The sequence below is a fragment of the Melanostigma gelatinosum genome (assembly GCF_949748355.1).
Source record: "Melanostigma gelatinosum genome assembly, chromosome: 11".
NCBI classification, from domain to species: domain Eukaryota; kingdom Metazoa; phylum Chordata; class Actinopteri; order Perciformes; family Zoarcidae; genus Melanostigma; species Melanostigma gelatinosum.
The window spans coordinates 19,925,381-19,943,477 of record NC_136644.1 but is presented as its reverse complement, the minus strand read 5'-3'; the positions used below and the strand labels follow the sequence as shown (position 1 = coordinate 19,943,477).

General features: G+C 42.7%; 1 protein-coding gene across 2 annotated transcripts in view; it reads right to left on the bottom strand.

The window, feature by feature from the left end:
* Positions 1–17,299, bottom strand: part of arhgap10 (Rho GTPase activating protein 10) — a 46,140-nt gene extending 28,841 nt beyond the window's left edge. For both annotated transcript variants that reach the window (XM_079278915.1, XM_079278916.1), the window contains exons 1-13: positions 16,783–17,299; positions 5,935–6,030; positions 5,478–5,539; positions 4,206–4,277; positions 3,907–4,008; positions 2,777–2,887; positions 2,544–2,648; positions 1,824–1,953; positions 1,464–1,570; positions 1,219–1,313; positions 487–568; positions 254–296; positions 77–145 (exon numbers count right to left, since the gene is read on the bottom strand). In XM_079278915.1, the coding sequence (XP_079135041.1) occupies positions 77–145; positions 254–296; positions 487–568; positions 1,219–1,313; positions 1,464–1,570; positions 1,824–1,953; positions 2,544–2,648; positions 2,777–2,887; positions 3,907–4,008; positions 4,206–4,277; positions 5,478–5,539; positions 5,935–6,030; positions 16,783–16,936 (1,228 nt within the window). In that variant the 5' untranslated portion in view covers positions 16,937–17,299. The remainder of the gene's footprint in view (positions 1–76; positions 146–253; positions 297–486; positions 569–1,218; positions 1,314–1,463; positions 1,571–1,823; positions 1,954–2,543; positions 2,649–2,776; positions 2,888–3,906; positions 4,009–4,205; positions 4,278–5,477; positions 5,540–5,934; positions 6,031–16,782) is intronic.
* Between the last annotated feature and the right edge of the window lie 798 nt (positions 17,300–18,097).

Genomic DNA, 18,097 nt, shown 5'->3' with positions numbered 1-18,097 from the left:
TTGTCATGTTCAGCATCCCCAAATGAATGAGTTTCTCTCAACTGAGCTTTTCTATATTTACGTATCTGAGGCTCACCTCTTGTCTCGATGGCGCTGATGGAGTTCTCCATGAAACTCAAACCCACATCATTCAGCTGGGCATCAACTGCAGATGGAAGAAGACAAATATTAATAAAAAGGGGGTGAAGCATTGCGCGCATGAAACTTTATATTACTTTACAGATACAAAGTCTGGTACAGCTCGATTGCTTACTTCCTCTTTCTTTAGAATACGTCGTCCCAAGATAGTATCCAGTCTAAAAAAATAAAATCTTTATGGCTTTTTAAAGTTCATAAAGTATACTTGAACATTGGGATACAACATAAAGTGCAGGTATGTGGAAGTTTATTACATTAAAAAGAAGAGTTTTCTATAAGATGGCAGTTAAACAGAATACAGTGGGGCTACATGACTCAAAGATGACACCGTGCAGGCGGCTGACTCACAGCTTCCTTCCCACCCATGGCCTGCATCCAGAACTTGTGGTCGTCCTCTGACATAGCCTGTACTGTCAGCACCGTGCCCGACCTGAAAGAGAGCCATACCACATCGGGTTTAGAGGTACAGTGCAGTAAGGAACTAGTCTGTGTCGATATAAAACATCAAACGAGCTCAGCAATCTTTCAGAGAAAAAGAAAAAACCTCCGTCAAGGGAACTTGCACCTTTCGATTTGCACAAAATACAAATATGAGTCATCCATGCAGGTTTATGAGACCTACCATCCCAATTAGATGGATGTGTGGACTCGAATTACCAAACTAAATATGTGGTATTGCTCTTCTATTAATACTACAGAATAAAATAGGCAGCGCAGAGTTAAGTTGAGGGACAAAATGAGATATACATTACAACACGGCACGGCAGGGAGTGACACATTCTCCTAGCTGTGTGTGTGTGTGTGTGTGTGTGTGTGTGTGTGAGGGCAGCTCTCCAACACACTGCTGTCCTGCCCTCAGCAATCCAAAACACACAGAGCAGCGAGCTGAACTAGGTGTGTGGAGCTGAGATCTTTAGCAGGATGTGGAATATCACAGCAGATAATCTATGCGCTCAGTGGCCGCCATGGACAAGACACATGAGAATATTTATATTAGAAATGTTCAACTACGAGCACCGTTATCATATCACATGTATCATGACAGTGTGTTTTGAGAAAAAGTGTTTGGCGAAGATGTACCGATCGGTTATGTCAAGTTCTAAGCAGAACCTCCGGTCCAACATGTCGGTCGTTTTGCGGAGACAGGATTTGAGTGTGACAGACTCCGTCTCACCCTGAACAAAAGAGAAAGACAAAAACTAATTGCAAAAAATAGCATTCTGAAAAAGTGAAAGATTACACAGTGGACAAAGTGGTTGAGATTTAATAAAGAAAATGACGTGGCATCAATAATCCACTGCTCTATGTGTTGTAGGACTACTCACAATCTTGCCACCAGATCGGTGGTCGAAGGTCACCATGTGCAGGATCTTCTGCTCTTTGACAAACGTGCTGTAGCGCTTCACCCAACTAGAACCAAAGGGAGGCGGCCCTGGAGAAGCAAGGGGGTGACACGGACATTCAACACTATTCACACAGCAGCAATCAGTAGTGCTTCACGCAGCAGCATACAGGGAAGACATAGTCATGTTTTAAATGTGGAAAAAACACTCTACTTCCACAGGAGTTGAAAGAAAGCGGTAAAAGACCCCTTCTGACCATGACATCGGACTTATGTTTCCCCGCAACAGTGTTTGTTATGAATAAGTGTAATGTGACACCTTTGGAATACATGGAGATCTTACTTTTTTCTTGTACGTAGAGGTAACCTTCACAGCTGATAGGGCTGGTCTGTCTGTATTCTTGAGGTGCCCCCCTGATCCTCTTCATTAGCTCGTACACCTCTGACCGCGCGCCCTCAAATCGACTCCTTGTCTGGAGGGGAAGGGGGAAGTAAACACACGCTCCAGGAAGTCACTTCCCGATGCTCAGTGATTAGTCAGCAAGACCTTCCTACTGAGAGGTCACGACATAACTTATGAGCTTCCCTTGGAAACGCCTTTATCTCCATGACATCGGATGAATAGTTGGTAGTAATCTAAAACTAAGAATGAAGCCAAGATAAGACTGTAATTACACTGAAGAATAAAGGGAGGAGCTGGTGGCCAAATCAAGACACAAAGGCAAGTAAATATTGGACTTGCATCCGACAGGTAGACAAAGAGAACTCCAATGGCCTACGATGCTGTTTTTAGCTTTAGTGGTTGTGTTCAGTAGGAAATGATCTTTAAACAGGTTAGCTACAAGAACTTGATAAGCTGATAGTATATCATGGTTTTGTTTCATGGGCCTTTCTGCCCTTTAGATGTCAACCTCTTTGTTTATTCACTCTGGCACACATGACGCTCAAGATGCTTTCTATTCTTTCGGTAGAACAAGAACACACAAATTTTAGACAAGCAATTGCTGTCATGCTCAGAATCATCCTTATGCACGCATAGTAAGAGCACATTCATATTTCTTACATTCTGAATATTGATCTGCAGTGCTCTTTTATAATGGTCAAAGTCATTGGCGAGCTCGAAGCCCTGGTGATAAAAGGTGAAGACGGTCTGAAAGAAGGCCAGCATCTAAAAAGATCACAACACAGGTACAAACAGATGTTGTTAAAAATCACTCATTGGTTAACTCCGTGCTTTTATTCATGTGACAGACGAGAAGCGGCAGTGCTGACGAGCCACCGCGGTGAGTCACTCACCGGCTCCACACACTCAAACTTCTTCCTCTCCTGGATCTCCTGCAGTTTGCACACATAGTCCAGTGACTCCTCCTGAAAGTGCAGCTTCATGGTTTCCACCTGGGTGTCTGCCTGCGGGGGCGGAGAACACACATCGTGATGATTATAGAGACGGACAGACGCACGCAAGCGAAGAAGAAACACTGGGATCTCTGTGACACAGTGGAATTTGGTATTATATTCTTACAAAAGGGGACATTGAAGGCAGTTCGGTCAATATCAAATACTGTTGATGTTCAAATAAAGTGCATTTACATAGCCCAGAATAACAAGTTTGTCTCAGAGGGCGGTTTGATCCGTACAACATACCACACCCTCTATCCTTATACTGCCGATTCAGAGAAAGAAAAGCCACACACACACACACACACACGGGGATAAATATAAACACAGTGCCACCCCACAGGCTGATATCCTTTCCTACTAAATATCAGCTGCTGATAAGTAATATTTTATATTCACATTGCGCTGCTTTTCATAAGATACACAAAAGTGTGACGCAGTGTTGATGAAGTTCATGACTCTTGCGGCTGTGAATGAATCACTGGGTCTATTTATTCAAGTCCGATAGAACTCATTGTTGGTAACAAAAGAGTCACCGAGAGCAGAACAGCCTGCAGCCATCATGTCAACAATTTCGAGTGTCCTCTCTCCGGTTGGTGTATACAACATATGGTTTACGCCTTAAATGGCTACAAGGACAAGAAGGCAGAAACATTGTTCAGTGAGAGGTTGCTAACTTCTCCACAATTTGAAAATGCCCATGCTATGGTACTGCAGCACGGATTGTTCCCCAAACTACAGCAACCGGTTTTGACCTCGTTATCACAGCACAAGTGAGCAACCATTTCCTTTCCCAACAAGCCAGGAAAACTGTTGCTGCGAGGCATGTTCGTGGAAACTCGCACGGTCCAACAGGCTTTGCAGCGAGGCTCTTCCCCCCCACGGCACCAAAGGCAAAAAAACCAAAAAAAAAACCAGGGGTTCTCAAACTACACAAAATACCCTTTCCATCCGTTTTGTAGTCATTATGAACCGCTATGTTCTGCATGTTACAAATGTGTCGGGAGAGTTCAGGCAGGGATAAATACCTCTTGTAGCTGTGGCTCTTTCTTCTTTGCTGACATATTGAGAAGCTTCTCCAGAGAGCTGTAGTACTTCTCCGTTTCTTTCTCATACCTCTTTCTTTGCGCCTTCAGAAGGAATAGAAGGAGAACAAAATACTAAATTATTCTTGGGTACAAAAGAATCAAAGCTGTGTGTGCAGTAAAATGATATGCTATTAGCATCCAACTGTAAACTCTTTGTAATCATTAGGGTACACCAAACACACAAACATAGCAACTAAGCACTTCAACATATTTTGGGAAGAGAAAGCATCATACATTACCCTTACTGTACCAAGATGGTCTTTCCTGAACTTCTCCAGGGGTTTCATTAAGGTTTCTGTGATGTTTTTCATCTAGACAGACACCATCACAAAGCCTTCATTATTGCTCAACTTAGTGACAAACCCCATTGATCTTTCATGTGACACAACAACATTTTCCAGTATTAAGCGTCTACTGACTCCACTGAAGGTTGGCTAGTAGTAAATTACATAACTGCAATGACATTCGTATTATTCTACAAGTATCTTTGTCTTCCAATAATGAACTCATGAAGTCACTGTGGTTTGTTTTCCTTCCTCTGGTGCTTCTGCTGTGCCTGCTGTAGGACATGTCTGTGCCTGCATGCCAATCCTGCTTCTCCTTACTTTGCACTGTGATGTCATCCCACTATGATAAGCAGTGTTGAGTAGTGTTTACCATTACGGCCTGAGCCAGGCGCTAAAACAGTCATCTAAGTCAGCTAGTGATGATGGGACCACTCCCTAACCTCAGACAGACAGACATTACAACACAGCGGCTGTTCATAGAAAGTTGCAAGCACGACATTGTGTATCTCAGTCCAGAGAAGTTGAATGTTTTAGATTTTTTCTTTTGAAAGGATTTTTCCAAACTATCACTGGCCATCAGTCGTCAAATGAGGAGCTTTGACAAAGTAGATCTATTCGGTTTTAACACTTTTAACACTTCAGGGTAGCAGTTTATAACCCACTGTAACCATTAAAATGACAGATCCTTTAGGAGTGTTGTACCATCTTTCACGTGGGATTTTTGTCATTTATAAATTAGCAACTTTAACGGCGCTGCCTGATGCAGAAACCAGTTTTATGGCGGTGTGTCATAAAGGGCTGTATTGCTGTGGACCTTGGTGCAGAAGCTTATGCGAGTCTTTCTCTGTATTTCAAGCTTGGCTGTGATAAAGTGGATCCTGTCCTCTCGGCAGCCACTCCCCCAGGCAAGTAGTGTGACAGTGGCTGTAAGACACAAGCACAACTGTTCGAACACTATCAATACATATATCCACCCACCGGGGAACTGGTTGCTCTGCCTGCTGGATGCAGTGGTTGTACTGTACGTCAGAGAAAATTATATTACGAGTGCCGGTCTGGTTCTCTGGCGGATGACCGAGTTCGACATTAATAGATGCAAGTACCAAATAAGGGCAGTAATAGGTGTAGGCTGGTTGGAAATGCACACAGTGCAAGCATACCCAGCACACACACACACAGGTATTTTCCCTGGCGTTCCAGCAAGTTCTGACTGGTTTTTCTCACCATCAGCTCTCTTTGGTCTTCGAGGTTCTTGAGGAATGAGGAGAACTCTTGCAAAGATTCATCTGAAGAAAAAAAAAAAATGAAAGAAAAATCTGACCGAATGCAATCTCTCTGCCTCACTCAAGCAGCTTAAAATACATTGTGGTTAATTAACAGCTGTTCCCACCACACACACACACACACACACACACACACACACACACACACACACACACACACACACACACACACACACACACACACACACACACACACACACACACACACACACACACACACACACACACACACACACACACACACACAGCTCTTAATTTGCTGGTAGAGAAAAAAACAGTGCATGTCTGCGTGGTGGTAACGGAACTAGTGGTTAGTTTCCATCACGTGAGGAGACAAAGTTGTGGTTTGTGACTTGGGGCGATCCAAAATAAATTGAATTGAAAAACCCCACACTTACCGATACATTTCTCATCATCGGTCTTCGCATCGCCGACGTACTCAAACTGAAACTCTCCCAGGCACTGGGCAAACTTTCGCTGTGCCAACCCAAGCTCTGAAAGAAAACGTGACAAACATGACAAAATAAAATAAAAGCTGTGCATCTAAAAAGGAGGCAGAATGCTTAATATGACTTCACTGTATGTTGATAGCACAATATCAGCCATCATGAAGAGTAGGTCTGCTGCAGCACACAGTTAACCACTTTGCAAACATCCTGTTTCTCTGCAGTCGGCTGCATCCTGTTGCACATCGAGCCCCAGCGTATCAGGAGGGTAGTTACCTCAGGTTAGCAAACGCCAGGAGAGCAAATGATACTCACTCACCTGTGTGCCAGTCACAGCTTACACAAATAAAGAGGGAAGAAATAGCATGACGATACCAACGTATTACCCAAATGCTGGACAGTACACCCTACAGTTGTTCAATATAGGCAAAATATCATGTTTATTTTTTAGTTGTCAAGATATTTGATCGTATTTAGCTTTTACAGCTTAAGTAACAGAAACAAAATGTAATGCCAGTCAGTCTTAAGCCTTCCTTAAAACTACCACTACATTAGTAACATGTTTGGGCTTTTACTGAAGCAAAGTCTATTCCTATTTGGTTTGTACCACACATCCCTACGTATTGCCAGAGCAATATGTAATTTGATGTGTGTAAATGAACATCGATACCAATGACATGCAAAATACAATTGCATTGCAGAAACCAACTAGGCCTAAATCTACAGGATAGGAAATCAATTTACATCCACTTAGGAGAGCCCTTAGATGGGCGACTACTCTCCGAAAAGCGCACACGGCCATGTAAACCCTGCATAAATGCTCCTAATGTCCGAAAGAAATGTATGATTTTGAGAGGTGGATCCATGCTGTTTAAGTCCACCCTCCACTACACCCATTGCACACCAGCAAACACAACAAACCAAATCTATTTCCAAGCAGTGAAGAGATTCCCCGAGGTGGGATCTCTGACCCATGGCCGTCCCCGAGGGAAACATGACAGAATGCGGCGAGGGTATTTTAAGACTGGAGCTGTGAGCGGTGCACCGAGGAAGCAGCGTCATCACATTGGGCAGATATCTGGGACTCTACGGGGAACAATCAACTCACATCTACACCACTGAGTAGAGCTCGTTCTCTGCTGAGCATCTAGTCCTGCTCATGAGCTGGCACAAAAAGGGCAAAGCTTCTGCCTCAATGATTTGTTTCAAAACAGCTTGAAATCCACAGCTGGTCGCTCTTCAGCTCAATCTCGGATCTTGACAATCCCAAAAGCACACGAGGAAATATGGGTAAGCAAACACCTGTGGCTGAAGGGATGCAAAGCAGACAATGGGACGGCTCGAGTATTACAGCGGCTACAATTGTTTGTTGAGTAGGTCTTAATATAGCACTTGGAGGAAATGTTCCTTCTTTACTTATGGGTGACGTAATTGTTGTTTTTAAGAAATTTAAAGCTTAAACTGACGCACTATTAAAACTACAAATCACGTACAGCTTTTGCACGGGGAATCTAGTGAATACACTCATGAAAGTAGGCAAAACAAAAGTATTCAGAACTTGTTCATTGGTCCCAATAACTCATTTCTTGGCTCGTGAACTTGTGCAAGACACCGCACAGACCTAACTTCAGATAATGAATCAAGAGTGGAGAGCTTCTACATGTGGCCACAGAGACACGGCCGCTGCACAAGTAACATTAAGAGACACACAGCAGCAGTAGAGAGCCTCAGGCAACACTTTAACGACAGCGTCGTAGTGACGTTTTTAAGAGGGAGCTGTATTATGGGATGTCTTGTTATGATCAGATGAATCCATTCGACAATAGCTTACAGTAGAAAAGTTAGATTATACACTTGTGTCAACCACATCAAATCATTGTGGAGCTCATATTAGCGACACACTGATCGTGCACTAAAAGATCGTCATGTTTCTGCCACAGAGGTGACTTCTAGCTGGTGTAAACACAACCTGATGAACGGCTACGCGGGAGGATTTAAGTGCGGGTTACGGGCGTTATTTTCAAAATAAAGGTATGGAGACAATAAGCCTGCCAGGTCATTATTTCTGGGAGCAAACACTTACTATATTGGACATTGCAATTTTCTTTGAAGTGACTGTAAATTCTAGATGGAATCCAAAACACACAGACGGCTAAAACCCAGACCACGGTGTGCACGTCCATAAAAGGTGATTCTGGTCATTCTGGTGTAGGCAACAGTCCCAAGCAGCACATGCAGTGACTGCAGACCAAACAAACAATCCTATATTAGTATGGTATATCACAGACTCTATAACATTATAAGTCCAGTCAGCAGGAGGGAGACTTATTTTTCATTGCCTCCAGCATCTTATACCCCTCCTAAATTTAAATTTGGTAGGCTGCATTAATGGCTGCATGAACTTAAGGCCTCTAGTGCTGACTGCACCACTATGAACAATATTTCACCACCGTTTGTGTTTTTACTGTCCACTTGTCAAAATCTATGTATCAAGGCTATTGTGAGATGCTGCTCTTGAGTAGTCTGGCAAACACTGACCACACCCTTCACCACCAATAAAGCCCTATTCAGTGCACTTTAAAAAAAAACAAATATCCACTTTTTTACTTCCTGTTTCAGCATGAAAACACCGTAGCTTTATCAGAATGGAAACCTCCACATAACAGGTGTTATTAGTGGTAACAGCATATTCAAACAATTACACTTTTAAGCAAACCCTGTATTAAACACATTTTATAGCTCATCACATTAGTGGTGACAAACTCAACACCTCCTCACCCTGCTGACTGCTAGAGCTTCTTTTGACACTTTTGGCCTCATGACTGAGGTAGAATACTACCAGCTTCCTTCAAGCTGAATTAATCAATAATTGTATAAAACCATTGGATCAGATGTCTTCATGCAATGCGAGCAGAGTCTCTTAAAGTGAGGAACCCACAGAGAATGATCACCAGCTCTACGGAGCATCTTAGCGTCTCTGAGCACAGTATTTGTTTTGGTTGACGTCCTCTACAATCATCTGCGTTGTTTCCGGTCATAGCTGCTGAAGATTTTGGAGAATTTAGACATTAAAGAGACAGATTTGTTGGAGCTCAAAACAGCTAAAAAGAAGGGGACATGTTGGACTTACAGTTGTTGGGTGGCCAGAAACACAACTCCAAATAAATACCAATGTTGCTCAGTGGCTGTTTGATGTGTAATTAAGCAACCGTTTGCTGTTTTCCATCACTATACCCCATCTTAGTGACATCCTTTAGAAAATATAACATGCACTTTAATTGCTGGAACTCAATAGTCTTTGTTTGCCCCTCGAATGATCCTTACATCCAGAGTTATCCAGGTTTCTGCAGTCTGCGGCTCTGTGCTTTGAAGCAGTCTGCCAGAGGAATGTGGGGAAGATGAGTCATCTCTTAAATCCCTGCTTTTATAAAACAAAAGTAATTTTAGAGGCTGTATATTTTATCAAAACACACATGAATGTGGAGTGGAAAGGCTGCTCCCCCAGATAGTAAAAACATGTTTTGGCAACATTACACTGAACCTTGGCACACCTTAACAAGGCCTCAACACATGACATTGTGTCTGATGTAAAGTCAGGGCAGTATCCAACCGCTCTGTGTTGTGAAAGATAATCAACAGCTGATGGTATTATGACAGTGACAATCAATGCCATTCAGAAATGCTTCAAGGTGTGATAAGAGTCCTTCAATGCATGCATTTAATAAGGTTTTTGAATGTTGCATTGCTTCACAGTATCATACTGTGTTTTCAATTAAACACAGTGTTTTCAATTATTTATTTTTTTTAAATACATTTTAGTGTTGCACGTTATGATAATCTTCAGGACATCTCAGCAAAAGGCACGGGTCACTGTGGACAATTAGTGTTCTCAAAGAACAGTGATGTCAAGGGATAGATTTGCGAGCTCTTTATTGGAGCCATATGTGAGCGTGGTGCACAGATCACACCCATCCACAATGTGATTACACAGGCTGCAATGCATGCTCAACTCGCTGCAGGGTGGACACTTAATATGAGAATATATGAGGCCAAGCTGTGTGGACTTCATTACATAAAGCATGAAGAATGACTGGTGTCCGGTTACATGAAGCTCCGGAGTTAAATCGACGGCAGGCAACATTCAGAGAAGGGAAAAAAAACATAAACAGCCGCAGCGTTCTTGTCCCTGTGCAGCGTCAATGGAAGTTAAAACAGCATTGATCAACTGGATACAATCAGGGGCGCAATAAACAAAAGTGTTGATATGAGAGGTTTGCAAAACAGATTGAGATGATAGCTGCTGTCCTGGAGGAAAGAAGTATCACAAGAAAGAAACACCACACACACACACACACACACACACACGGCAAAGGCTTCCCCTGCTTTTTGCCTTTTAAAGGAAGGCATTTCAGAGCAAACCTGGGAACCGTCAGAGTTGGCTAGTTTCTCTGCAGAAAGCCAGAGATCCCAGTCTACTGGCTTCACACAGAGCCCACCGTACATATATCTGATATTACAGGCCAGATTGTTCTGTAAACATGGGGAAAGAATGCCTACTTTATATATAATATAATAAATATAAACATCGTTCAGAGGAGGTGGGAAGAAAAACAAAGATGACACAATGGGGGAGGGCTCGGGTTACTATGGAGCACCACACACCAAAGCAGAGACTGCCAAAACAAGACAGCAACAAGGTAAAAATAAATAACTACAAGTATGTCAAATAATCCTTGACACCCACTTCCTCGCTTTTAGTTTAGTTTTAATATTCTAAAGCTAGTAAGTGCACCTTTGGGTTAAGATCAACATGACACTTTTACCGAAATACATCTGTTACTTGTAATAGTAAAGTAAAGTACATTCTGGACAGGCTGCAGGGCTGACACCTTCTACAGGACAGGGTTGTAATGACCGAAACCAAGTCATGAGCAAGACCAGATTCTATCAAGACCGAGACAAGACCAAGACTCTGAGGGGCTGAGACCAGGTCAAGACCAAGACCAGACTAGTTAGAGTCCCACGTTGCATAACACACTTACGTTGAAATGTGGAACATGCAAACCCGAGGCGCTCCTCAACTTGATCTGAAAGATCCACATTCCATTGAAACCACCCACAGAAAATGAAGATCCGTTCACCTCTTCTATTGCCATATATAAGTGAGAAATGTCTGAGAAACATCTGTATGAAATAATCAAACGGCATTGCTGAAGTGGATATGTACAACTCATTATTTACAGGTTCCAAAACCTTTGATTCAGTTGTAATTTAAATCGGCACTGACTTGGGATGACTACAGGAAACTGCTTCTCAAACAAGGACTAGCTTACCACTCTGTGTGTTTTCCTAAAATGTGTCCAATGTAAAGTAGTGTTTTTTTTAAATGAATGTGCTGCTGTGGGATTCATCTTTACATGCAATATAAAAATGTTCACGTCTGTCTGTCTCTTCCAACATTGTTTCCTTTATTACAGTCGTGCTGTAAAACGTCACATGCAGCACATTTCAGTTTGAAATTGTTCTTTCCACATATTAACAATTACCATAAACTATCTGAACTTGTTTTCCACTTAATGTATCGCAAAGCAGGAAAGCTTAAAATGACATGTTCTGCTCTTTCAGAAGTTTCTTCCAAAAACAAAGCAGAAAAAGTATGCGGCAGTCAGAGTTCAGCTGCTGAAGATGTCCACAGTGTATTCATCAGCTCCTGTTGCCGGGATGTTTGTTATGATTTCTACAGTCTCATCAGATGTGCCACTTAGGTCACAGCGTGCCTGGTGCAGCGTTTACATACTGGGCCTTTCCACAGTCCTTCCTGTTCCACTCTCCCATCTTTTCCAGTCCCAATCCCTGCTCCACACTCGCCTCCCACCTTTGCCCTTAACAAGGCCTGCCCCCCCCCCCCCCACCCCCCCCCCCCCAGATCCCTACCCACAAAGCATGCATGACTTCATTCATGACTTCCTGATCCTCAAAACAAGTCTGTAGGGCGAGGCTGCACTGAGCAGTATCCTGTCAATAATGAAAAAATTGGCTAATCAAAAACATATCAGCACCTGTTGGCAACAGGTTTCAGTTCATGATGTAACCGAAGTGCTTGAAACAATTCTCAACACTTTGTTTGCACCAAAAAAGGAGCCCCCCCCCCCCCAAAAAAAAAGCGGAGCGGTGCCATCAAGCATTCGTATTCATAGTAGGTCTTGTGCTCTCTGGAGTGAGAGATGAAAAAAAAAGCCTTCCTCCCACATCACTTCACCTCGTCTTGTGCTAATGCGGTTTTAATGAAAGATTGTGATGTGGCTCTTTTGGCAGAATCAGTGATGTAATTACAGAGAGAGAGCAGCACTGAGCCAAAGCACACCATGGCAGGCTGCTCTTAAACCTGTCTGCCAATGAAAAAAGGACCTTCACATGGCTGGGTTCATGGAATATATATATATATATACACATATATAAATCATATTGCTTTATGAGCCAAATGGTCAAGTCACCAGAGGAAGTCCAGCTGTGGAAATGACTATGATTGACCTTTCTGCAAAAACTCTGTCCAACTTCAATTTTCCAATGATTGTGGCAACAACAGAACACGCAATAAACACTATGATACGGTAGAAGAAACTCAGAAACGGAGAGCTGACATTTTTCGTACACAAATGAGATATCGATGTGTTCGCTGAGGACAACAGTCAGGGGTGATTGAGAGGGTACAGACAGGACACAGTTCCTGTGAAGGAAACCCTCTGAAACAGAAGCACATGTGCATGCTGCTCCTCTAGTGGGCACTTCCATGTCACGGCTCTCTGGCCCAGGGCCCCGCTGGAAGGTTTCCTCTGCGAACCAAGGTCTTTCCGTAGTGGGACATCCTCCATCCTCCCAGGCACTGACAGGCCGAGAGGGGAATGGGATGTGGAGATCAACAACTGTCCCTGACAGGCCAACCAGCAGATCATTCTGAGGTCAAACGTAAAGTAGTACAGCATTATACAAAATAAAACTACTTTACTGTCAGTTGTAAGCAAAACGAATGCTCGATCAGCGCTGCAGAGTGTCAGATCGTATGGTGGTGTGACCATTGTCTACAGAGAAGATTACGTCGCTGAGCTTCCCCAAATCAGCTCCACTTATCAAAAACTGAGCTTCAAAGCATGCAAACCACAAACAAGGCAGATTCAAAGAAAACGGGCGGGCTTATTCAGTATGATCTCTACGAACCAAACACAGGACGAGGCTATCAGACTCATGTTCCACTAATAAGAGCAAAGCAGGAGGGGAGCTCTGAAAAATGGGATTAATCTATTGATGCAGATTATATTTCTGTTGGTTCATTTATTGTTTCAGTGTTATCATTCAAACACAGATGGCTGACAGCTCAGTTTGGATGTATCAGCCTCACCTTAACTTAACTATCATGGCAGGAAACGCCCTTTGTAAAAAAAAGTAGTGTACGGTTTTTACTTCTGGACATCGAATGCGGCCAGCTCACGTATTTTTGCTGTGGCAGTTGGATAAGGTTTAAGTTTCTCTACTATTGCTATTTGAGTAAACAACTTCGTGATTACAGTGATCAAAGAATGTCAAAAACAGTCATTTGCCATAAGAAGGGAGAAGGGACGGGACACATTTTCAAAAACGGTCTCCACAGGCTGAGCAAAAGAGGACACACTGCAATAATGTCAGTACATAAGAACATGACCAGCAGTTCCTTCCTGAATTTTCTACTGACTTTGCAGTACTCCCAATGGGAGTGTACGACCAGGGTTCCTTAAGTCTTCTCATATTCTCACAAGAAAGAAGCGAACACCGACCAAATGAGGGTCAACAGCCTTGTTAGGTTATTGTGTGATATACGTCACATGTTTGACACCCTTAAAATCAATATAAAAAAAGTGACTCATCGTTTAGCCACAGTCATTTAGGGCATGAAATACAAGACGTGGCCTGACCTCCTGAAACGGGACACTGTGTGTCAGTTTACACCAACACGGCAGAGCATCAATATCAACTCATCGGTGAGCAACGGTGAATAGTATACCAGAGTTCACCGTGGCGCTGGCCTAGGGCTGGGCGATAAATCGATTTAATCGATTAATTCGAATGTGTGCTTTAAGGCGATGTGTTTTATTGAAAATCGAGAAAATCGCCCCCACCCCTCCCCCCCGTTGGGTTCCCGTAGTAGAGTGCGCGCGCATTGTTTACAAACTAAAACAATGGCGGCCAGCAGCTTCACTGCTGGCCGCCGCCGCCGCCACCTCACAACAACAACCCAGCATTTTGGAGACATTCACCAACTGTACTCCGCATGAGAAGAAGAGTGCCCGGTGGAAAGCCATCACGGATGCAGTCGCGATGTATATCGCAAAAGATATGGTGCCCATATACACCGTGGAAAAGCCGGGGTTTATTCACCGTCTCAAAGCTTTGGACCCCAGGTACGTGCTACCAAGCCGTAAACATTTTTCTGACGTTGCCTTGCCTCGGCTGTACAATAGTACACGCCAAAGGATCTCTGCGGAGCTGGAGGGGATGTCATTCTACTCCGCAACAACTGACCTGTGGTCCAGCAGGTTGACCCAGACACCGATCCACTTGACTGGTGGAAGCGTCACCAACTTAACTTTCCAAGGCTAAGTACTTTAGCAAAGAAATACCTCTCTGTGCCAGCTACAAGTGCCCCCTCTGAGAGGCTTTTCAGTGTGTGGGGGGGCATTGTTACATGCCACCGTGCATGCCTGAAGCCAGAGGTAGTAGACAGGCTTGTCTTCCTGGCAAAAAATATTTAGAAAAAACATGCACTACTGTTTAATACTGTTGGTTATGTTGTGAATGCACTTGATTTTGTTTACATGCACTTATTTACTGTGCAAAATATGTTATGTTGATGTTAGATCAGATGTTGCACTTTTGAAAATGTGAATGTTAAAGGGTCATATACATTTTATTTCATGCTGTGTTTGTATCAGTGTATTCAGTTAGAAAAGCTTACTGTAAAAAGTTACATTTGCACAGTTGTTTACAATGGAAGGCTACTATTTAATGCCATTTAATGTTATGTTTAATTTAATTTTATATTTAAATGATTCAGGCAAACAAAAGAGTGACCAAATACTTTTTGTATACTACAGGCACCTTTCTACAATGTTCAGGTTTTGTTTGCACTTTATTTTTATCAACCTACTTGGGAAAATCATCACAAAATAAAAGAAAAAATTGTTTTCAACAGCTTCTGTCATCTGCAAAAAATTTTGGGGGAAAAAAATCGATTTAAATCGTGAATCGGATTTTTTGTAAAAAAATCGGAGATTTTTTTTTTAGGCCATATCGCCCAGCCCTACGCTGGCCCGGTAAAAAAAGGCAGAAGAAAGTGGCACGTAATCTCCCAACTACAAGCACGTTGGGAGAGGTCATAGGAGAACGACAAGCGAACAGGTACAATAGACCACAAGTATGCCAATAACAGCTCAGCGGTAATGTACGATACATTACTGTGTAGCAGAGGGAGCTCCAGCACCGGCATTAGGCCAGGCTGCGCTCCTCTCATGTTAGCTGCTGTGAACCTACAGAAGAGGTGACTGAGGACAGACATCTCTTGTGACATGTGTATGCCTGCTGTCAACAGTGCAGAAGTTCATTTGACACACACGTGAGGAACATAAATACCACTCCTGCTTCATTTGAACACCACAACGAAACATTGCAGCTGAAAAAGGTGAATCCAATGCTGACCTTTTGACACTTCATGATGAAGCTGCAGCATAAAAATCGGCCTACGGCGGAGGATTACTGTTGAAATCACCGGCACAGTATAAAAACCTGGTATGTTTCAGGTGTGCATGACATCAAACTCTTTAAATGAGTCATTTAAAATGAAAATATGTTGAACTACCATTTGCACAAAGTCCTTCGTTTGGAAAACACAATCTTGTTCAGTGATAACAGGATATGATTATTTCGGCATGACATATTAAATGACAAAAGGAGAAAGTCTGAAGAGGTTACACGTTATTGTTCATAGTCAAAGTGTGGTCCTGGACCCTGATGTAGACCACATGCCCAAAGTTCTTTAGACCACAAATAAGTCTATATGGAGATTTTAGAGTCGAAAAACATGTTGCAAGCAGTAAGCAATGTTAGCAATGCTGCTGGAACATGCCTGAAGCCCATCTGTCAACACTAAAGCAGACTACATGACAAATGAAAAAGAATATCGGTGACACTGTGACCACCTAAATATTCTTTGACTATAAGTTATGCCATACAATGTCTTCGCAACTCAAGATGTTCCACTGCATTTTGATTTAATACAACTATAAAACATGACATAAAGATGGTCCAACAAGACAGTTTTGAAAGCAGAGCAGCCTTATTTCTGATGATGCTGTAAGCACTGTGGGCACAAACAAGCCCAGCCCACAAGACTAGAGTTCAAACAGATAACAATCTAATCATTTAACCCTGCAGAGGTATGTGACTGAGAGCAAATATAGCACGGGGTTGTTAAAGGAACTCGGGGGCCTTTTGTTTCAGGCTTACAAGTGAATAATTGTCCTCATAAAACACAAGAAAGTAATGTTGGAACAGAAAAGAAAGACTTGTGGTCTTGCTTTCATGACAATTAGCTCATCTATTCTGTAACTCTGAAACAAGCCGTTTCATGACATCACCAAATGGAAAAAAGACAATCATTGGCAAACTGAGGAAGAAGTCGTTCCAACATAATACTATGGGACACAAGGCAAGGGCAATTGTGACTGAACACAGACTTTTCTCAGAGTTTAAAAACCTTTAAAACCGACTCACGCTTCGTTGCATTGATGAGGTTCTTCCCATCTTTGTACAGTTCTTTGATGAATCTGTTGGTTTTGTCCAGCTCCGCTTCGTGTGCCTTGATTTTCTCCCTGAAGCTGGGGCTGTCCAGATAGCATTCACTGAACTCCAGCGGGTGTAGTCCCATGTCTGTGACAGATCGATAGCTTCGCTCTCAAGAAACGGGGGAAAACTGGTCAAAATGAGGCTTACCTTTAAGCTAAAAACTAAACTAACCCGTTACTATAAAATTGCCGCTCTTTTCGCAGGCGGTTTCAAGTCTAACAGAGAAAACAGCTCCGTATAATAGCAGCTAGTTAGCATGTTAACTTCTGACACAGGGTGTTGCTCCACAGTTGTCAAATAACGAAAAGAGTAGCTGGCAGGTCATAACAAGGTGATAACAATACGCTGACGGGCGAAGTGTTCATCGGAAGTCGCTTCACAAGAGTTGTCACACAGGCATGATTAGCTGTATCCAATTTTTGTTCCTCGCTCCATCAAACGCACTCCACCCAGTAAAGTGACAGATTGAGACACTCTGCTGACATCTGAGTGCATGGAGCAAAACTTCTGCCAAAGACGGTGTAGCTTACGCGGGATGGTGTAGTCGTATCTACTTCCGCCTTCGCTTCGCTGCCCTGTGAGCACCGACGATGGTTATTTGCAGGGCGAATGGTGTCAGCAGTGGTAGAAGACGTATTTGGATCTTTTTCTAAGTTAAAAGTAACAATAACAGACTGATTAAAACGTACTATCGTCCTACATTTAAAATATGATTCACGGAAAGGTAAAGAGGTTGGTAGATTTGTAGAATAATGTAACATAAGCATATGTAGGCTACTGTAGATGCAAAAAAAGTAGAGTAGACGGTTATGGTGTTGGTCGATCCTTATTAATGATGCATAGTGATTAACATAAGTACCGTTAGTTGGTCGAAGTAGTGCAATTTAGTAAGTACAATATGTCCTTCTGAATTGTGGTAAAGTGGAAATATAAAGTGATTTTACTTTTATAAAGTAAAATAAAAAAGACTCTTGAGTTGTACCCAAATGGGACGCCGTATCCCCGGCCCTGGGGACTGCTAAGCAAAGGCTTATGGCAAGGCAAGGGAAAGATAACAGAGAAGGAGAGGCTCTCCAGTAATTACAATTGATCGCTCAGATGCAGCATAGTACCAAGCCTATATGGATCCTTCAGTGCATGCAGTAGCTCGATGCAAGGTCAACAAACAAGGTAAACTAAGAACTCCTGAAGCCAACTCAAAACCAATCACAGGGGACCTTAAAGTGTTGCATAATATTAAACT